Here is a 24075-nt window from a genome sequence, read left to right as displayed (position 1 = left end):
ATAATTAAAAAAAGGATAATGTACCAGACAAAAATACGACACAAATTAATCATATCAAAAGTAATATTGTGATTTTATTTTCTGTTTTACCTACCGAGTTAACAAAAATCACGTTTCAGTCATCGCATTGGCACAGCCTTTACGTGTTGTTGTAAAGTTGATGGTGAGTTTGCTGATGCTGACTCGGATGCGAGTGCTGCAGCGAGTGCTGATGGGGATGTTGATGGGGATGTTGATGCTGTACCGTCGAATGCCTCGCATTGTACCTGACGCTACCGGCGAGCGAGCTTCCCCTACCATGAGTGCCGACTATGCTCTGCGTATCGGACAACTCGTCCTCCTCTGCACCAAGACTCCGGAACCTAACGAAGCCGTCTTCGGCGACTAGCATCGTCGAGCCGCTGGTCGGAGCTTGTTCATGTAGGCCTTGCACGGGCGTATGCCTGCCGCGAGTCTCAGAATTCCTTAGGGTTTGTATGCCGTTACCATGACGACTTAAGGAACCTCGACCTTCGTGAGGAAAGTGCCCCATTGTACCTGACTTGCGGATGGAATGTCTCTCGAAGGTACCTATATGCAACACACAAATAAACATTAGTTTCTGAATTCTGTAAATATTAATCTCGACACTAGCTTAAACAATTAGATGCTAGTTTAAATAATTGACAAAATATTAATGAAGATATTAATTTGTTTTTAAATCAAAAAAATAAAAATTAAATTATTTCGTGCGCATAAGGAGATTCTTAGTGAGAAATATACGAGGAAGATATATATGTATACAATTTTTCACATTACCTGATATGTTCAAGTGCTCGGGCAGAGTATTCAATGGAAAACTGTCATCGTAAACCTGTTTTCCCGTTCTCATAGTGTAATTCTGAATCGCTTGATTGGTACTACATATAGCAGGATAAAGCACATCGTCCATATTCTCCGTGGAAGTGGAACTGCCGCAAGGAAACAACGCGAAACCCGAATGCACTGAGTGTTGTTGCATTTGTTTCTCGCGCAGGGGATACTGAGATAGACTGGCGACCCAGGCCAGAAGACCGCAGACGCAAAGCTCCAGCAGTCTGACTGAAAACTGCCAGCCCCACCAGAGCCATGGATATGGTTGCGGACGTTCCTGGACACCGAATATGCCATAGAGCTGCACAAAACCCATGAGAATGAACAGCAGAGCAGTGGCGATCGTGGTGGTAATGGCAGTGCTGAGCGCCACTGTGGTAGGATCGGCACCCATCATGTGATTCGCGCCGGCTGCCTTATTGCTGGCCACGTGGATCTGTGAGCGCACCACGCGGTATACGTACATGTAGCATAGGCCCAGCGTAACGCAGACAATTATATAAATACATTGACAAATGAGCGGTAGAATTCGCGCTTCGTCCTGATAACCGAGCACGTGCGTGGACACATGAAGAGACACGCATAGCACAATATGCACTACGGACGAGAGTACGAGCGTGGTAGGCGAGAGGATGCTGTTGTTGAGTGAAGGCGCCTCCGAACACCGAGCGAGATATAGCACCAGAGTAGCGAAGGCCGTGGATAAGAGCGGCGCCGGCAGATACATTAGTACCCTGGACAATGGCTCCGGCAGCGAATGTCCGAGATTATAAGCGTCGTAGAAAAGATGAAAGCACCTCAGAGTGCAAACGGTAGTCAGCAGTAGATGAACAGCCAGGAAATATGATTGGGTGAGCAGATTCGTCGCTTCGTTGAAGCGCACGATCTTGTAGATAGAATACAGAGCCATTAGCGTGAACATAATAGCCGCAACGTACACGTGCAGCGACCAAGCGATCCGCCACGTGGACTCGAGCGAATGCGTGTCAACATGCGGCACCAGACGCTCGTCATCGTCGTCGGTATTAGTTGGTCGCTTTGACGTCGGTGCCGGTGGCTGCGCCTGCGGATACGGTAGTCTCTCCGTGTCCACTATTTCGATACTATCCTCATGTTCGTTTTTCAGCCCATGATGATAGCTGTCGTCGTCCTGCCGACCGGTATTTGGTAGGTTAAAGATGGTCGGTTGGGTGACGGCGGTTCTCGAAGGATCTGCAGTACTGCCGGATGTGATGGTGCTCTGTGCTGACGTAGTTCTCTCAGTCGTCGGAGCAGGCGGTATGTTTGGCACCAGCGGACTTTTCGTGGCTAGAGGTTTTAACAATATATCGGGGATATCCTGTTTTCTGCCATTGCTGCCGGACAAGATCCTCGAAATACTGGGGTAATGAAGAGTCACGAATGAGGAGGAGTCATTGGTGCTGTTTCGTCGATCAGTTTCACCGGATTCCGCGGGCCTTTGTTCCCCTCTGCCGTCGGGCACATTCACCGGTTTATTTCTCGAATGGGAATGATGCCTCTCTGGCACTTGAGAGGGACTCTGAGGTAGATCCGGCGGTCGGATGGGTATCCGTTCGTGTGCCGGTGTCAAACTAGGCGGCGGCACCGGCCTCCTGTTGCCGGTGTACACGTCCGAGTTGGTGCCGCGTAGCGTGGGTTTGTCGGCGAATGGATGCAGGTACTCTGGCGGCAGGGGCGGTGTAAAGAGTGCTCTGGAGGGAGGCGCGTACGACGGAAGATCTCGGAGGATGGGCGAGGCTGTGGCCCGTGGTACCGCCGGGTACTTGATTGCGGGTATCGACGGACTAGCCGTAGTGGTGCTGGTAGTCGTACTGGTGGTCAACGGCGACGGCACTGTGGACAACGTCGTACTGGCCGACACCTGGGCATCATACGCCGGCACACTGCGTTTCGTAGTCGCAGAGCTGTGCGCTACCTTGTTGAAGATCGCCGCCAGGTTCTTCTCCAGAGCGGTGTGGTCTAAATTAAAGATCGGGCTGTTGGGTCCGCCGTCACCGCTCGCCGAGCAGACAGTCGAGCAGGACTGTACGGCCATCAGGACGAATAGCAGGAGCGATCGCATCATCGGGGTCATAATGCTCGACCGAACCGTGTCGAGGGGGATGCTTGTGAACACTTAGACACCCTATCTGGGCATCGATTCATTCCATAACACAGGATCAACTTTGCCGCTTCACGACAAGGACGACGACGACGAAAATCGTAAGGACACTTGGTCAAAACGTGCCTTTGCCAATGTCCTTTTCTTTATTTCTTCTACAGTTCTTCTGTTCAAGGATACTAATTTCCACTCACGGAGAATCTTGTCACGTCACATTCTTGAAAACGCTGGCTGTTTGTTAATCTTCTCTCACCGTGTCGTTTTCTTTGACTGCGACATCCGGTGCGTTTTCCTCCAATGTTGAGATATATCGCGATTGTATTTTTATATCTTATAGCCTGGCAGCGCTTTTTCGCGATTGATCTCTTCCCTTTCTGGATATCGTTGATATTTGCGATGTACACAAAAGATTTTGAAAATGAGAGAAGGGTGGGGTCAACAGCGTCTTCTTTGTAACTACTCGTATCTACATCTTTGAGGCCTCGTATCAGGTTAAATAAAGATAATTCTTGATAACTCTGCGATGTGTCGGATGATTAGGCGATGTGTAAAATAGGATTCAATTTCTTCTTCGTAGCATCCATCATCTTCGGTCCACTACCGTTCCACGTGATTTCATTATATACACGGTCGGGATACACGATCTAATAGCCCCACCGGATTATTTTGTCGTGCTAACTTCGTTGTTTCCGCGCGGTTGACTCGATTTAAAATCTATCTACTTGCGCAATCAATACGGCGATGACACAGGCTTGTTAACTGAGTTTGATCCGATATCGCTGTTGCTACTGCCGCTTCTGCTCCCAGAAGCCATCCCAGATCCGCGAGAGCCTCGGCCGGAACGTGGATCCCCGGGGGAGCATTTAACGCGCCGAATTAGCCTGTATGCCTGGTCGCTGGCGTGGTCTCGTAATTACCGTATCCATTTCTTTAATTAGGATGCGAGCGTGCTCGCTGCAGTCATGCGTTGCTCCTCGGGTCTCTTCACGATGCTATGCCAAGCACCTGCGAAAAAAATATGTCGTCAGTTCAAAAAAACGAGTAGAGAAAATAAATGTGATCCTTATTCTAGATAAATAAGAGGATAGAGAGGAAGAGAGATATTATAAGATTAAATTATATAATAAGAACAAAAATTTCTCATAAATTTCTTTAAAGTCGCTTCCAAATAATTTTTCATTTATACTTGCTAATGAGAGAGAAAATTTAAAAAATTGTGAAAAATAATTATTAAAAAAAATTAATATCCAAATACTTCTGATGTATTTTATCAAAATAAATTGCGAGAAAAAAGGGTAGCCTCAGATGTTTTGTTTCCAACGAGTTATACTGCCACAACTGCTGTTGTTTGCGTTCCTGATTACGCTTTCACCGTGCAATTAATCAATTAATCGTAAACGAATAAAAATAAAGTGTACGTCGTCCGCAAATGCACAATATCCGTTACGCATCATTAATTTATTCGTTATTAATATTATTAGCCCGCAGGAATATGTAAACGAGCAAGTTCGCGCGGGGGATCGTATAATTGAGTTATTCATAAATACTACTATTTATCGTTATTAAGTTAATTAAGTCTAATATCGACCATCGCGAGACAACAATTCGCCGGCAGTAATTGATCGTAAAACGATCCAATGGACTGGATCTATATTTCGGAGATACCTTAGACAACGAAAGAAGTCTTACAAAACGATCGTCCCGACCTTATACGCGATATGTGCACAGTCAGGAAATTGATTAGTCAGGTAAGACGGAACACGTGAATGAGTCATGATAGAAGGTAGGGGAGAGGCTATCGATTTCTTCCCGGCTATCATACAAGATATCTCGTTTCGCGAAACGAAACTTAATAACGGGGACATCTCTCATAGTTCCCTTCCGAACCGTGTGAGACTCGATTTTCGATCATCCGGTCAGCGTAGCGATCGTAGATGGTTGTGCGATGCGCGATATACCGCTCAAAACGAAAAAATATTCTTAATAAGGTAAACTATTTCGAAACGAATTTAAATAAAATTGGACGAACGTGTTTGCGCGAATGATTGAATCGCCCCTAATCTGCAGAGATTTAATCTATAACATGATGATAATGATTTTATTATTGCAATAAATCATATTATTATTGTTGAAAAATATATTTTTAATAAATCAAAACAAAAGATTGAATTATATAATTTTTCATCTTAATTTTATTATCAATATATTAAAAAAACATTTGTCTCTTTATCTAAATAAAAATTTTACATAATATTCGAAAATATTTTTCGATTTGCTACACTCCTTTTATTTAATTACGCAATATAAAAAATTGATCGCGTAAAAATTGATTCTGCGTTCAAAAGTTTTTTAAAAAGATGAATTAATTACATGAAGTTGAACTAGCTAACAAAATCTCTCGAATGTTATTTACTGTTCATTATCTATCTTATTTTAGGGATAATATTGAAAATATCTTGATATTTTGTAGACAAAGCTTCGTGATAAAACAATTATAGCTCCCATACGATCAAGAATTACTGTAAATAGTTGTAAGTAATAATACTATAATCCCATAACGAGATTAATCTGACTCTGTCTAGTCGATATTACACAAGTGATCAGAAATATCTCGCGACATTTTGCAAATAATAAAAAGTACGTCATGTCACAGAATCAAGTATGACAAAATGTAAATGTACGCTTTCAACGTCGTAGGAAGAATGCATATTTTTTTCGATTGATAAAAATGGATAGGTGGGTACATATATAATTGACTGAGAAGCGATTTGTCTCTTTTTCAACGAATATTTTAAAACCTGACGTAACTTAAAATATTCGTTGCATGTTGCTCCTTACGTGTAACCTGGTTTTCAAATACTGTCGCTATCAAGATTCTATCGAGCAAAAATGGATATAACTTCTGACATCTAAGATAAATCGTTAAATCAAGTTAAATACATGTCATGTCTTAAAATTATTAATTAATAAATTGTTTAAAACATTGTTTGCTTGTTTTGTGCATTCGAAAATTTACTACTGTCTCTCTTTCTCTTAAATATCAAATTATAAATGATTAAAATATTTTTTGCCGTGGAAATTATAAATATAATCCATCTTTTCTAGTTAGATTTTTACCGTGATGAGAATTTATCTTCTTTTTCAGTTTTTCCATTTTTAATTATAAATTAATTTAAACTTAATTATAATTTAAAATTAATTTAAACTTTTGATGCCGTAATTTATATCATTGTTTTTGCTCAATCAAAAATCAATGATAAAGTTTTAAAATTAATAATCAAGTTTCATTCAAAAAAACTTATAGATAGAAGAAACGACGAAATTCTGCAATATTTTGATATGTGTTATACAATCATCATACATAAGTTTGACGCATAAATCTCATATCGATATCTACCATCCGGCCGTTTCCGTAATTACAAGTTCCGTGACATAGAATCGTTGAAATCGTTCGGGATAAAGGGGTATTATATTTGATACACGTTTGCAAGATTCACATGCCAGGATAATAGTCTATCTGTGAATTAAGCATTAGATCGAACATCGATTTCCATCAGCGGAAAAAGCTTTAACCAACGACGTGATTAAAGTTATCAAACTCGTGTGTAAAGCTTATTGAAAACAGCTCAATCTTGTTTTTCGTAGTTTTACTTCATCAGTAAAATTTGGTTTAGACGATCTTATAATTTCCGATAAAATTCGAAATTGTTTTAATAATTTTATATACATATTGTTATATATATATTTTACTTTTTCAAATTTTCTGTATTATATTTATTATAAAAAGAATTCTCTCGCGAATTATACATCATAATTATAGATCTGATTTAAAGCGAGTTTAAAATATTTGCCTCTTGTTTCTCTTTGTGACAAGCATTCTAAGAGAGTTTTTCTTTACATCGTTTTACACTGCCACAAACAGATTAAATATTGATGAAAGAGTCCATGATTTACCAGATACGTGCTTTCGATTCTAGATACGAACTATCCTCGTTGTTCTATCCGGATAACTATATTCCCTAATTTTAACAATGCGTTTTCATTCCCAAACGCACCACGACTTATCATCAGCTGTGATTTGGCGGCCAACGGGTTTAATTTAGCAAACACGGCGCTCGTTGATTCGTTGGTTGATTTGCGCATCTGTGTCCTTTCCTCCCCCTCTCGTTTGTCCTCGATCTATCGAATCGCGTGATCGCGCTCGCGGGGTGCGCCAATATACAACTCCGCGGGCGATTTGCTCGATGGGAATTGATTAAGCCAAAATCAATGCAGCTAATAATAGTGTTTGTTAAGGGTCAAATGTGTTTATGCGACCAAGCAGGTAATTTTTGTCATCGCTCCATCGAGCTCATTAATAATCCTATTATTATTATTATTATTATTACATGAACATAAATGATTTTGGCTTGTTGCAATACTTGCGATATTGCCAGAGATATACAAAATTTTTATATCTTATGTTTAGAATAAAAATGGAGAAATGCTGATGGTTCTTTGTATTAATAAATTGTTGTTAATATAAGAGAAAATATAAATATATGAAATTAAAGAGAGCAAAAGTTATATCGTTCATTTAAGTTCAAATATTATACTTTCTCCTTCCTAAATCTTAAGAATGATTGAAATGATTGCATACAAAGAAAAGTCCATACATAAGATACGTTGCTATAAGTTATTAGTTAACATAATAAGTCGAAATAACTTTATGTCTCCTTGGCTTAGTTTAATTAATTATACGAGTGTCGAGACAGGTATGTTAAGAGGTCACGTTTGTTCTCTGTTTCTCTCATATGCTTCCATATGACATAATATCTAAGTAAAGTTGCCTAGCTATTCGTGACTAACTACAGTCAGTAAATTGGCAAGGGGACAGGTAGGGTAGAACATAATCAAATGGAGCAAGAGTCGTAAGAAACAATGTTTACATCTGTGATTGCTGCATATGACTATTCTTGTAATTTACAAATTTCTGACATACTATATTTGCTTGAAATTCTATTTTGCTAAACACGCGCCAGTCACAGCTCCGTGTTAATGCATACATATCTTTACTCATAGTACTAATGCTATTATTCTTCCCCATCCGATTTATTTTTAATTATAATTTATAAAGAACTAATTATTTCAGTTCGACTCATTTCAACTGTTTCAAATAGCAACTTGTAAATAATTTATTTTATTTCACTTTCTTGTTTCTTGTACGTGATTTAATTATAATATTTAAGAAATAAATTATTAACAATTATTTAACAATTATTAACAATTATTTAACATATGTTACACTGTTTTTTTAAATATTTTTATCAATATTTTGAAAGACGATTTAAAGAAATCGTATCACAGTTACCCATATAAAAATATTTTCCAATTTGTACCAATGTCACGATTTCGCGAACAGAGAACGGAAACGTTCGAGAGAAATATTTATTCCATGCATATTAATTTTAGCTAAACGATTTTAAAATATCTTTGCTATGGCCATTATTCATCGTAACAGCAAAATATCACAGCGAATATCAGTGATTGATATTACTCGCGCGATTTGATTGCGTTAAAGCATTTTCGGTAAATCGAAAAAATCGAAACCTGGTAAATGCAAATTTTCATTCAAAGATATTACACGTGTTTCAGTTTATTTACCGATATGTTCTTCAAAAAAATATATTGATTAAATATTATATATATATTTATATTCTCGTATATACTTGCGTATGTAATAGAATAGATATAATCAAATGAAATTAACATATAAAAGAATTACATATCATATTTTTAAATATCGCATATATATATATAGTTGTAATTTTAACATTTTGTATCAAAATTTTTTCTCAAAATTTTATTCTATATTTCATTGAAGATTTGACAGGGATAACGTAAAACTGATCAAAAAATCGAAAGTTCGCGATGTAATCCCGTCGTTAGGAGGATATCGACAACGTTAAGTGAAATGTGATCGTGTTCGATCTGTTTTCAATTCCCAGCGGTTTCTGACTCGAATCCATTATCAACTGCTCTTGTGAAGCACAGCCAAATAAGGTGATATTATAACGAAAATATCCTCTTTCATATTCTACATATAAAGTAAAGATGTAAATGGAAAAAAATGTTTTTGTTTTTTTCATAAAATACAGTTTTTTATAGAAAAAGCAAGCTTTATTTTTTTCATATATTTGATATCTTTATATTTTGATTATTATATAAGTTGATTTTTAATTCTTTTTGATTTTTCATATGATTGATTTGAATTAATTACCATTATTTTAAATTTTTATGTCGATCGCATTTTAATTGGCTATACAATTGCAATATTTAATTAGATAAATTCTCCAAAAATAAATCAAAATTGAATTTAAATTAAATTGTTTTTATTGGATACAAAAACACAGTTTGTAATTTTTTAAAAGGTAATATATATACATTTTATAATTACTATTTTAATATAATACAAAAATTTTAAAGTTCTCTCTCTCTCTCTCTCTTTTATATTTTTAATTTATTTCTTTCCGAAAATAATTTTAATGAATTAATGAAATTTTTCCGATTAAAATGATATTAAACATGGATATTTCAGATAATTTTCAATTATACGCATTATAAAAATTTTTGTAAAGCATCTAATTCTGAAAATTATTCGAATATTATATTTAATATACCTTGCCGCAAAACTCTTATAATTCATTAAAATTACTTTGCAAAAAGATTATTAATAAATAAATACGAAGAAAAATATAATATTATATTTAAAAAATGATAGAATATAAAATATTTTTTTGCTATGAAGAAAGAAACATGTCTTCTTTTTAATGTTTATTTTCTATTAGAAGAAAAAATTTTTCTACATTTCTAATTCAAACTTAACAAATATTTATTTACATTAAAGTTATTTTACACTTTTCGAAACACAATTGCTAAAACCAAAGTTTAGGTTTGATTGGTTTACAGATTCGTTCTCTTGCTATGTGTTATAAATAATTGATTATACAATATTATGCAATAATTGGCTACAAGAGAAACATGTATTATAAAAGAATAACTTTTTTTTATTATAAAAGAAAAACTTTCTAAGAGAACATGAAATTGTACGAGTGTGAGATCGCTTTTGCCATCAACTTTCTCAAATATTTTCTTCAGTTATCAACATTTCACACACACACACACACACACACACAGATATATGTGTCTATATTTACAAATTAAAATAGATTAAATCCTCCCGATTAGAAACTTTGTACACATAATCATGTATATTTTATAACTGAAAAGGTTGACACATGTATGTCTCGCGATTCAATTATCTCGTCGTCCGGATAACTGCCGCACACTTTTCGCTCGATAGTCGGCGATTGCGTGATTGCGTATCGCGCACGCGTGTATAATTCGCGTGTGTCACGCGGAGTTACATCGTCGCCAAGTCACGCGAGGAATTCAGGCGCGCGTCGCTCGTTGCCCTCGCGCGATGGATGGATGATGTGACGGTTGAAAATTGCCTCGTTGCATTTACTTTCACTGAAATTATCCTTCATTATGAACGCGTCCTGCGAGAGAGGCATTAACACATCGCCAAGTCGATCCGAGCGACGCTCGAAATCTGCACGCAGCTGTCAACTTTTCTAATTTCCGCCAACTACCGAAGATTACTTCCTCTTCTCCTCACGTTGAAGAACAAAGTTTGTTTCTCGGACGCGATACTTCGTTACTCCGATACTAATTTGCTCGATATCGGCAGAAAAGCATGGACAATTTGACGGCTGTCAAGCCGTAAAAAGCTCAATTTTTCAAACTGAAATAATCGTTTTTCTTTATTATCACGTTTGTGCGCTTTTTTATATTCTCTTTTCGTTCAACAATTCGATTCTACTTGATTAGAGCCAGCGATATTTTCTATCGTGGAGGATTAAGTTCTCTCTTAACTCTAGAAGTGCATGGTTCTCCAGATACGATCACTGAATACTGAATTTGAGTCGAATGACGTATAGTTAGTCTTCATTAGCTCCTTTATTTCTTCCTCTGTGAGAAGAAACGATAATTTATTCGGTGAAATCTTATATGTAAAGGAAAGATTTACAATAGTTTCTCTTTGATTTTCACAAACTTGACAAGCTTCCCTTATAATATTGAATAATAAGCTCGAGATAAAAGAGACATGTATCTAAAGCTGGAAGAATCGAGAATCTTTTGATGCAGATATTTGATATGCAAATAAGTTTTACATCGTTACACAAAAGTGTCATATATATACATGTATGTGTGAATTCATTAAAAGAATCAAAATTTGGAAGAACGAATGTGTGTCTCCTCTGTTTTACAATCGAGAATAAATATGGCAAATATTTACAATCGATGTTCGACGGCATTTTTTTAGATAAATAAGAATAAATTTGAATAAATAAAAAAATTGAATTTAATATAATAAATAAATAATTTAATACAATAATATAATAATTTAATATAATAGATAAATAAGAATAAATTTGAATAAATAAAAAAATTGAATTTAATATAATAAATAAATGCTAGATCGTGTGTTAAATCCCTATAACAAATATGATGAATTTTTGATTGACTGAGATTTTGTTTACCGATCAGCATAGGAATCGTTTAATCTAAATAGTGTCGTATCGTAAATTCAAGCTGACCAAGATAAAATGTGAACTGTATAACTGGGTCGAGTTCCAGCGTATTTGATAAGTAGTCCACAAACCCGTGCGCACGTATTAATTATTAAAAGCACTAAGGCGGGACTATCTGCCTTTATGTTAGTGTCTCACGGGGAGCATTACTCGAGGAGAAGGTGAGGAGAACCCCGGGGGACTCGACGATGAAGTGGCCCGCAGGTGAAACCTTTCCCAATTCCCTTAATTATTAAACACGCTGTCTCACTATTTCCTACCTTCAAAAAGTTAGAGTCGACAAAATGCGTCTTATCACAATCGATTAATTTATCTTCGCAAAATTAAAGTAACGTCAAATAATATTGGAAAATAGTGGAAAAATGTCATTAGAGCTATTTATTTCTTAGGCTAAAGTATATAAATAAATTCCTTTTCAGCATTTTTTATGTTGATTTTAAACTTATTGAAAATTAAAATTTGGATGTTCCAGGATTAATTTTTGCAAATAATTTTCAACAATAATTTTCTCTTTAGCGAAAAAGTCAATATTAGTAAGCCTAGTAATTAATGGTCAAATTAAATCTTTATTAAAATAATGTCTATTTGATTTTACGTAATTTTCCTGTTCGTTTAATATTTGAAAATTTACTTTGCCGTTAATCTATTAAAAAAAAATTTAATTAACTTTTCATTAATTAAAAATCTATTGATGGCATAGCATTAAAAGTATCATTGTTCAACCTTAATTTAACATCTGCCGTACTCTTTGTACAAGGGACATGTTCCGCGTAAATAAACAGTATTATAGTAAACGTGACTGAAAAATATCCTCTAATTAAACTCATCTCAATGCAAATTAGTGCGCACAGAAAATATTTATTAAAGTAATTAGTCATGCGGGGCAGTCTATATTTACGGTAGTCTCATGGCTTGTATTATAGCACCGGCGGAAAAGCTTTCGCCGATGGCAATGGCATAGCCGGCACGTGACAGTTTTAAAACTTTGCGTTAGTCGCGTCCGCATGTACAGTGTGAAATTTATCCATTCTGTAATAAAAAGAACCGAAATATTTTATCAGATTGCGTAGAAATATTCTGTATTTCGTTTTAGATTTTCCTCGTTCGAATAGATTAAATAAAATACGTAGGAATCCTTGAAACACGAGTCATTCTTAGCTTTTATATTTAGCTTTTCATCAAGTATTTGAAATTACATAATAAATACATAATACATAAATACATTGATTATAATACTAAGATATCTAATTTAGAATTATGAGTGTGTTTACATATAAATAGTTAAATATTTTCCTCCTAAATTAAGCGAATTTAACATCATGCCACGAAAGCAACCGTAAAAAACTACATATCAACGAAACAATTTTCTTTTCTTATCAAATGCCACTAAAATATGAATTAAGCAATTTATGAATCCATTTACACGTTTTACAAGCATTACGAACTGCATGTTTTATATCTCTCTTGATGGAGGTTCTTCTTAAAACTGCAATTTTCACTCATAAAAAAAATAGTTCGAATAAAGAACGATTATGCAAACTGTTATTATTTTATCTCGCAATAAATTCGATTAATAGTTTAAAGCGTAAAATATAAGAATATATAATCATTATCTATGATATAATTATCTGTTCTTTTTTCTGTTTGTTTTGCCATTTAAAGACTATCGATAATAACGCCGTTATTGTTCAGATTATAGAAATAAAAGCAATGCAATTGATAATTATTATTATTTATAATTTTATTTTGCAAAACAATTTTATTTTGTTTATATTTTTTTATTAATATTTGTTGAAATATTTATTACATATGTTTCAATCCTGTTTTGTTTATTATAGTTGTATTTTTCTTATAATATTTGATCTTTTCCATGTATAACAACAAATTGGAAAAATATTAACGTTATTGATTACTACTAATAATTTAATCAAGAATTGTGTATTTGCCTTCCATTTCTAACTTTGATTAATTTTAGCTGTTCCTATTAATTAATAAACCTTCTCTTTCTCATCAACTTATTATGTTGCAAAATGGAACGCTCGTCAAATACATGCGTGGAGAAAACAATGAGAAGTCTATGGGCAATTAGCGTACAGAAATTATTCCGTCTGAATCAGATCGACCGTTAAATCAACTTCAAATTAATGATGCACGATTCATCTGAAAATGTTATACGCTATTTCCAAGAGCTATTACTATCGAGTGTTATCGATACTACTGCCAGTCTTTTTCACTACTTTTCCATTGAAAATATCTTGAGAGAGATAATAATCCATGTCATTTTAAGAATTTTCTCGAAAAACTATATATTCTGCTGTTATTTCATCTACGATAATCTCTCTTTTCTTTCTATAAACAAACTTATAATGCACGATTTATTTTAATACAGAATTTTAAAAGATCTGCAATTGAAAAAATCTGCACGTTTTGATAGTGATACATTTCAATCTCTTAATCATTTTCAAAACAAAAGAATATTTTATTTTGGATATTTAAAATATAACTGCAGAAAAAAAAAACGTAAATCTGGGACCAAATCGTGGAGTAAAATTTAATTACATAAATAAATATTTAATTAAATACACTTAAATATTTAATTAAATGCACATAAATATTTAATTAAATACACGGATAAATATTTTATGCTTGTATCGCGCGTTTTCATATCGATCCATAATTTTTTTGGACGAAAGTATGGTGTAATTTTTCGCGAATCAGGTTTTCATCTTCTCGAGGTTCACGTGAGAAGAGGGCCGACTTTAAAAAGCATAACCGTCGTCCAGATAATGCACATGCATGGCGAAATTTAATTATCCGACGCGATTTTATGGGGCCTGTCATCGTTACTGCACGCAACCTGGTAGTATCCCTTCGTATAGTTTTCGATAATGAGGCACGGTGGAAGGGTAGGGGAGAGGCAAAGGGGGAGATCACGCCAGCCGGATTATAACAAAGTTGAAATATATAAATGCGAGCGTAACATTAACAACGATCATATCGAATTGTGGCTTACGTTGTATATTGTCGTCCCGATGGCAGGAATGTCGTAATCGACATTCCCGGTAAAAAAAAAAACCGCTTTCAGGTTGACCAGGACGGCATTATAGGCTTCTGTCCACACAGACGGTCTCTTTAATACCCCAAACGACCAACGACTGATTATCCGGCTTATTTATAGCCTTATGAAAAAATTGTTTGAGGAAGAGAAGCTCACTATTCCGGACGTTTTGATGCTCATAATACGTTTGCTTTTTTAAGCGAGGCTCTCTTCTCCAGCTAACGAGATCGTAACGCGCCGATATGGACGATCGGCCGAAATTCTTACCTTTCTGAGATGCTAATCGATAAGGCGGGAAGGGAAGAGGGACTCTCGTCGAGAAATACCTGCGCGACGTTCTCTCGTACGAAGGATTTAGGGAACCAAAGTGCTATCTGCGAAAATTCGATCGAACGCGCAATAAAAAGCGCAATAAAAGTGCTCAGCGCGACGAATTCGGTCGACGGTTTCTCTCGGCCGATCGCGTTTCCACTCGCATAGCTCTCCGCAAAATGTCCCAGGTTTGCCGCACTCCCTTTTGCCTTTTGACTCTTTCGATTGATTCAAGAAGTGGACTTTTCCTCGAAAATATTGGAGCGCGAGTAGTACTCAATTGTCAGCGATTGAAAATTTTCGGACTTTTGTACCATGTGTCGATATGCTTGTGTATCATATGTTCTTCATGACAGTCCAGTATTTATGAAATTATAACGTTGATTATGTATATTATTATTAGTAAATGTATTATATTAGTATTATGTATATTATGTTATTAAATTAATTTCGCAACTGCAATTTAACTCGATTTCAAAGGCACGGTATTTGGCAAATATTTAACGTTAAAGAGTAGACTGAAAATGGCCTCTTATTAAATTGATAGAAAAAGTCGATTTGAGACTTGCCCAGAAGTCTGTCATTGTCAGTCACCGTTATTGTGCAGCGTTAATGGCGGGAACGAAGCGCGTTCTATGTACATTACGGTAACGCAAATTCACTAGTGGAAGTATCGCGTTACAAAAGATACTCGCGTTACACCTGCTTAAGTACCTAAGCAACGCTCCTTAAATTATGCAAATGTGCATCACGGCAAAACGTCGGCGGCGAATTTTATCCTCCGCGCTCGTTTCGCGAATGACTCGAAATATGAAACTAATGCTAATGCGTGTCTGAGAGAAATTTGTTAATTTTATATTTTGTTTCATTACGTTGTGTACTAGATTGTCTTGCTCTTGTTGCAACAGTGTGTGTATGAATGTGTTAAAATTGCGACGGAAAATCCACATTCACATCATTGGCACATTATCAACTATGACACTTTTCGAAATAATTGAAGAAAATTTTCTACCGTAAAAATTTAAATTACTTTTATAGTTCTTCCCTCTCGAACGTAGATTTTACTTTATCTTTCTTTGCTTTGCGAAATCATGAGAGACGCAGGGAAAGCATAGCCATTACGAACATTATCCACATAGATCACGCGTTGTTTACATAGTTACATAGAACCCGTTAGAAAGTGGTTCTTGTAGATTATACGAAAGCAAGCATATCGCGTGTAAATCCACGTATCATCGAACAAACAAGTGTGAAATTAATTGTATACTCGAAAGAGAGGAACAGAAGAGAAAGAGTATATATCCGGTAGATATCAATATATTAAAATGTATCTTCAAAGAAGAGAGAAGCGTGAAATTGATACAATATAAGAATCACGTGACTTGTGACAGACCCTTTATGAGATACCCTGTACACAAATAATATAAGCTACGGCACACATAGGCAAACGTATGTACGCTCATGGGAAAAGAGAAGACGGAAAGAAAGGAGGGGAGAAAAAAGAGAAAATGCGTCGCGTGCATTTACATAAATTCTTTACTGCTACGTGCATCGCATATTTCCGATATTCTTGCGCGGCGTGTAAGCTCTTAGAACTTTAAAGAAATATTTTCCATCATGATCTGTGTAAAGCTATGTGACGCATTTGATAAACTGTTGTGTCGCTCGTAACAAACGATGCTTGTTGCCGATAACGCAATCAATAATTGTGGAAAAAAATTTTTTGGCTTATCGATTAAAATCCGAATTCGTTTTTTTTCACTTTATATTATTTTCCCATAAAATCACGCAAAAATCCAATCTCATCTTATACAATAGGTATAATTCGTTCTCTAATAAGGATTTAAAATCCTTTATTTCCAATTTTCAACATGTAGCTAAGCTTTAAATTTCGATGTTTGGAGAAATCGGAGGATCAATTTTACGAAATCATGCTGCACGTGCGGGGACCCATCTTTTCGCGGTGAACGTCGCCGCTCGCGAAAGGCGGACGACCTGCGAGCCGACCCGAGAGATCTCTTCCCGGCTGTCGATACCGCGATTCGCCTCCTCGCGCCCTTCTTCCGTCTCTCTTTCTCCTTCTTATTGACGTACTTGCTTTAGTTCCGGGATGCACACGTCGGGAGAAAAGAGTGCAAACAAGGTTTTATTAACCCTCTCGCGTACACCACTCGTCGCCGAGTATATACGCGAACACAGTGCAGATCGGCTACGAGTTTCTCTTTCTCTCTCTCTCTCTCTCTTCTTCCTCTTCGCTCGATGTAAAAGCGTGTGTATAAAGCGTTCTGTACTCGCAATCGATCGTTGGCGCGTTGCCACCAGCTATAGAGCGCGTTTCTTCCTGCCTCTCTTCTTCTTCTCCTTCTTGAAGCTTCCGTCTCTCTCTTGCCGCCTGTGTATCTTTTCGGCCTGTCTATCGTCCCGTCCGGCGCGGCGTTTGTGCATACCTTTCCCACGACCTATAAATTCGCTCTCGATGATATTGTTCAGGGCGCATCGCGTCGTATCGAATCGCGTGGCGACGGCACGGCGCTCAGATAAGAATTGCCGTTCATCAGAGACAACCGGTATTACGATCATTATTATACGAGCGAGATTGAATTTCGCTGCCGTGGTAAGAACGAGGAATGCGTGGGTGTCTCGCTTTCAAACTACTCCCGTAATGGATATTTTATTGATATCCCCTTTGACGGCGCATCACCCGTCATTCCTGGCTAATTTCGAACGATATGTGTGATAAATCAATATCATCACTTGCTCATGCATATAAAGAAAGCACTCTCTAAAAGTGAATCAGTGTATTATCACTGTAATCAGTGCTGTACTTATAACTGCTTGTAATCAGTGAGTATTTACTGTTTTTCAGTGATAATACACTGATTCAGTCTAGTGAAAGTAGTATATATACTACTTTCACTAGCGTGAATCAGTGTATTATCACTGAAAAACAGTAAATACTCACTGATTACAAGCAGTTATAAGTACAGCACTGATTACAGTGATAATACACTGATTCACTTTTAGAGAGCATATTAAATCTAATTATTTGAACATTTTATGAAATAGGTTCTTTATTATAATATATGTATCCATCCAAGAGACATATATGTATTTTAAAATATGTATAGTTAAATAATTTTTAGTATAAAGAAACATATTTCCGAAATTTCCTACAAATTTTTACAAAATTCAAGGAACAAATATGTTAAAACTTTAAATATTCCATGAAGGATTATACATTTTTGAGATGAAATTTGATATCGGAAAAATTTTCAAAACAATTTATTTATCGTAATTCAAGAAATATGACATTTTTGATTAATTTAGTTTAAAATTTAATGTGCGTGTATTTATAAAATATACATATATATGTGTGTACGAATACAACACCTGGATAATTAAATTAAATGTTAAATTAAACGTTATCCGCGAATTTTCATATGATAGATCTCTCTCGTACTCGTTTATTGTTTCAAAACGTCCAACGCGTATTAATTCATTTAATTCTGTCTCACATCCCAATTTCACCGATAAAACGCAGATTTAAAAAATATTGATCTTTGCTACTTTGTGGAACATTTTTTATTTTAAGTAGCTTAAAAAAAAAGACTAATTAAACCGTTTAATATCGCGATCGTCTAAGAGCAAAAAACAAAGACTATGAAAGCTCATTCGATGCAAAATTGCCGTATCGATATTCCAAGGTTACTTCGCAAGGATGATTTCAATATTATTGAAATCTAATGCCTTAAGCCGATGTATGCAAGCGAATTTCGATAAAAGCGGAGTTTGCGAAGTTAACTTTGTGTTTCCGCGTGGTAGCGCAAAATTGCTCCGCTCTCCACGAGCGAATAAAACACAACGGATATCTGATAAAATCGTTTCGCTCATAGACCGATTTTCTTCCCGCCACCGCTACCGCCGACCAAAGCAATTGTGCGAATTATACGAGCAGATGCGGATAAATACGCGAATGTCCGCACGATAAATCGAAAAGCCCTGTACATAATGGCAAGCGCAGCGCGGAAACCAGAATTTCTCGGATTTTTCGATTTTGCACGCTTTACGTAAAAGTGCACTTGCACTTCAATTACCGACTCTAATCATTGCCGATTGCAAATGGGAGTTAATGGTACTATATAATCTATTTAATGTATTTTTTAAATTTTAATAATAAAATATTATTTGGCAAATGTTGCGAGGAAAATAATAAATGTGATTAATAGTTTGACGATTAACACCTGATCATTTATACAAAGAATCAAAAAAAGCGTAGTACCAAGAAAATTTTCTAATATCATGGAATTTTTTCAGGCTACAAAATTTACGCGAAAATTCGCTTTTCTAAAACGATAGATGCTACTGTGACAACTTTTAATTAAAATAACATTGTTGATTAACATAATTAACATTGCGCTTTTTGACATGCGCCAAAAATTATCGTGTGATCGCCGTTAAACGTAACGCTTTTAAACGATAAACATTTCAAATTGTCAAAACAGGAATAAATAATTGCTATTAATAATTAATTGGCTTTGAGAGAATCGCGACTGTAATAATAAGCTTTCAATTAATTATACACATTTCGGATTATGATCGATAAGCGGGAAGATAGAGCTATATATAAAGATACAGCTAAATACCTTTTTATTTTGCGCATTTGTATTTTATGGCTCTTATTGATTTTCGTTCAGATAAGAATAATACGAGCGATTTAGCTTTGAAGAAATATAAATCAAATTTTGGCACACACTAAATTTGCGTAAGATAGATGTAGATATATAAAGATTTTCAAAAATTGATTTAAATTTATATCATACAAAGAGAACAATTCACATACGTTTCTTAAAATATATATAAATCGTTTAATATGATTTAAATATATATAGCTTTGATCAAATCCAATGTAAAACTTGTCACAAAATTCAAAAATATTGCAAAATATGCTACATATGAGATATATCGAATATTAACATGGAGAAATATTGAAATAAATGAGACAGATCTTTTGCATATGCATGACTGACATTCAATATAATAATCACAGTGTTTGATACACAATTTGGTTTATTAATACATTTAACAATCAATATATTCAGCAAGAATATCGATTTATGGAGATATATGCTCACAGGTATTATTAACAATAGTTACAGCAACAGATAACATATAATTCAAATTCATAGATAGATAACTACAGAACAATTAATTCGACACATATTCTCATCAGATCGATATACATTTACTTGATTATTTCTACGAGAATCTTAAACAAAAATTGCGATTGTTTCCCCTTTAACGTACCATTCCTATTACCCCTTAATCAACCACCACGTGACAGTTGCTAGGATGACTTTTGATTGAACTAGCATTTAAAATTGGCTTTGTGCAATCGCACTTAACGAGCGCTTTACAATATCCTATTCATCGCAACAGAGAAAGATAGACACAGTTTAGAATTTAATACAATGGGTATTAGCGATATTACTAGCAGGCCACTAGAAGGGGTCGGAATAAGTAGTTGGCTCCCGGGGGTGCCCAGCTGTTCAAACTCGGAGAAGGGATTTGAGGTGAACGGAAGAAGAGAAAGATTTGAAGAAGAAAAAAGAGCTGAGAAAAAATCTTTTTTTCCATGCGCATTAAACTTTGAATTTCGTCAAAGATTATAGTTTAGGTGGGGGGTCTTTCTCTATTTCTCAACCTGTTGAACAACCTTCTAGACGTTCTTCTCCGATCCCTAACCGACATAACGCACGATTTGTTTTCTCGCAACATTACCGCATCCTCGATTACAAAGATGTTTTGCGGTTCGTGTAGAAGAGACCTGCATCTTGGAACAATTTTCACAAGTTTCGAAAAATTATATTTTGGCTTTTATTTATTTTTTTTTAAGTTTGACATTTTAATGAACGAAACACTGATACTTTCGATGATGGATATATTTTTAAAATAAAAAACAATTAAAAAATATTGAAGATATTTTCGAATTCGATCCGAAATTCTCATCCTTTTGTCTAAGCGTCATCATGACGTTAATTATTGTTCTTGATCATAAATGTCAAATGATCAAACATGACTCTATTTTAGCTATATTTATTTAAAAGAGAGAGAGAGAGTTTCATGGTTTAACAAACAAAATACTGATACTTTCGCGATGATGAGTATGTTTCTAAAATAAAGAATAATTCAGATTTGTAAGATATTTTAAAACTACAATCGAGATTCACCCCTTTCTCCAAATGCCATAAATGTTTCGACATAAATGTTTCTTTCGATCATAATATCGAACATGATTTGATCGGCGAACAATTCACGCAATGCGATTTCCTCACACGTCAAGTCAAAAACGACGTTATTGACAGCGTCGCTGTCGCAATACGTAACATCGCATGGTTATCCGCTTGTGCGCGGCTTATATCGCCGTTTCGCTTTTGGAAGATGGTAATCCCACGAGATCGACGCAGTTCGCAACCGCCATCGGTTTCCATCGAGTGTTACTATACATCGCGTCGCTTATTCCAAAGGGTAACCGTTAACAGATTCGAAAAATACGCGTAAAATAGAGGAACTACATCGCCAAAATCTGTTTCGCATTCTACTCAGATTCGTTGATCCGTATTTCTATCACGCATTCGCGGCCGAATGGACGCTCGTAGGAATTTCCGCAATAATACGAGTTCTCTATTATACTATGGCAGGATCGTTTCACTCACCTTCATATAAATATTTCGCAAATTACCCACAGAATAGAGACACCAACCGCGGAAAGTTTATCCTTTCAACACCGTCTCGCTCGCGGCTACTTCAATCGCAAATTAACGACACTCGTTCGACGTGGCGTTTAAAGCGCTTGAGAAACAACGTTAATATTTGAGAAATTAGTTACAGCGAAGGAGACTCTTTTTCTCTCTCTCTAGTTGACAAATCGAGGACAATTCAACTCAGGAGATTGCGCGCCGCGTTTACTTTATTAGGCGCGTGCGATTCGACTGCATCTACTTATCGTTTAGCCACTTTTGCAGAAAACACGTTCGGGGCAAGATAGATTATCGTATTGTGCAAAGTGCAAGCTTTACAACTGGCTCTTAGTTGCTCATCGCTCCCGGCATAACGACCTGCCGACTTATCTGGACCGCGCAATGATACCATGAGTTTTCTAAATGGGGATGGCTGGCGGCGGTTCTGCTTGGTCGTTTACGCGATAAAGACGCGTAAAGGGTAAAGATCGCTTCTTCCCTCTTCCAGCAGACGGAGAATTTCATTAAACCGACGATATTCGCCGAGTCGAACCGACTAATGTCGCGCTCTTATTTTAATCACCACTCGGGGAGAGGCGACGAAAACCACGGAATTTTCGCGCCACAATCCTCCGCAAAGATCGTGGCCAACTAGCGAAGGCGCCGAATAAAGTTAACTCTCTACAATGAGTACGAACTTTTTATTTTCTCTCACGAAGGTCTCTCGATTTACATTCCGCACTTTTCTACATTATGTATAATTTATTTCACTTCTTTAATTATTTTACCCATCTCGTCATTTTATTAAATTGTAATGTTATGTTAAAAATTTGAAAAGGGCAATCAATATAATTAATAATGCGTTCTTGTATGCAATTTAATGTTATATTACAATCATGAAAAAAAATCATATGTCCGATAATTTGAAAATATTCCACGTGTAATCTATCGTTAAACGAGAGAGCACCTTCTATTTTTTTCAATTTCTTTCTTATAAATAGTTTATAAACAGTAACAGATGGCATCGTTATATGATGAAACGAGAAGTTAAGGGAAATCTCGGGAAAAGTAGTCGGCTTTGGCATTCAGATGCAAAAATTGTCTACGTTCTGATTCGCACGAAAGTTTCGGAAACTTTGAAAAATTGCACATCCGTACGGACTGGCTATAAATAACAGTCGGAGGCAAGAAACGCGTGACTTATGTTATATGCGACCGTATGTGTCTCTCCCAGTGCATTAATATTTTCTCGGAATCTCGACAGGACTACGTCTTTTTATTGCAACGTATGCACGATGTAAGTCCAAGTGTTCGAAAGTATGACTCGGAATACGTTTCTTTTTCATCTATTCCGCGATCATCGATTGTCGTCAAATTTCTAACAGAGGAAGCACTAGCTTGAAGACTTTTAATGATACTTTCCATGTAAAAAAGTATAATAAAAGTATAATAAATGAAATAAATAATTTCGAAACTTGTTAATAAAATGTTTCTAAAAACTTACACTATTAATAATGCAATGAGAAATTAATGTAAAATTTTCTATTTATAATTGTTTATGTTTTATTTTAAATGTCAAAATAAAAGTGGATGTCTATAATAAAATACAATTATAACTCGCTACAATCGAACTATTTTAAACCAAGCTTTTAAAATTAGTTAAAATTAATTATAAACTGTATTTATAAAAGTATTATCAAGTAAGTTTTACTTTTAGCCAACACTAATTTGGAAAACTTCAATTTTGAATCGAATTATACTGTTATATAAAAATTGCCATTTGATATAATTACAAAAATTTTTTTGTCACTGTAACCAAAAATTGCTATAGATTTGCAAACTAATATAAAATAATCTCTTTTTTATAGAAATTTTCTTCATGATATCGTTGAGAATACGTTAGTCATAACTAGCAATATCCATAAGTAAAAAAGACTAGTGATTTGTCACTATCGATACAGGAAAAATGCCAATATTTGTTGCCGTTTTAATTTAGTTTTTAAACGGTGCGATATTCGATATTCCAATATCCCCTCCTCTCCACACTCCCTATTTTTTCAATATTCCATTTTTTTAAACTGATGGTTTTTCAGCTTCACTGAAACATTACTGACATTCGCTGACTATATTACTTGTTCATCGCTCGATCAAGAGACAATATTTTGGAAAAGCCTTGTCTGCCAAAAAGGAATGATAGAGTAAGCAAAAGTCGAGAAAGGAGATGAGCGGGGAAAAATTTGAATCATACCGATTCGACTCGATAATTGAAATGCACGGCGAAATTTTTCCTCTTTCGTTCGAAATAGAAATTCTATCTATATCTATTTTATATACAAAATTCGCAGTAATATGAAACGC

At 35.5% G+C, this 24075-nt stretch overlaps 1 protein-coding gene across 3 annotated transcripts in view; it reads right to left on the bottom strand.

Annotated features, from left to right (window-relative positions):
- The window catches only part of LOC145969870 (uncharacterized), a 132046-nt gene that overhangs the window by 1928 nt on the left and 106043 nt on the right, over positions 1–24075 (bottom strand). For all 3 annotated transcript variants that reach the window (XM_083096165.1, XM_083096166.1, XM_083096167.1), the window contains 2 exons: positions 799–3979; positions 95–570 (listed from right to left, as the gene is read on the bottom strand). In XM_083096165.1, the coding sequence (XP_082952291.1) occupies positions 140–570; positions 799–2947 (2580 nt within the window). In that variant the 5' untranslated portion in view covers positions 2948–3979 and the 3' untranslated portion in view covers positions 95–139. The remainder of the gene's footprint in view (positions 1–94; positions 571–798; positions 3980–24075) is intronic.

Source organism: Camponotus vicinus, unplaced genomic scaffold (assembly GCF_025532165.1).
Source record: "Camponotus vicinus isolate PSW18456_S1 unplaced genomic scaffold, iyCamVici1.0 SCAF_4, whole genome shotgun sequence".
Lineage (NCBI taxonomy): Eukaryota > Metazoa > Arthropoda > Insecta > Hymenoptera > Formicidae > Camponotus > Camponotus vicinus.
Note: the sequence above shows the minus strand (reverse complement) of the source record. Positions and strands in the feature narration are given on the sequence as shown.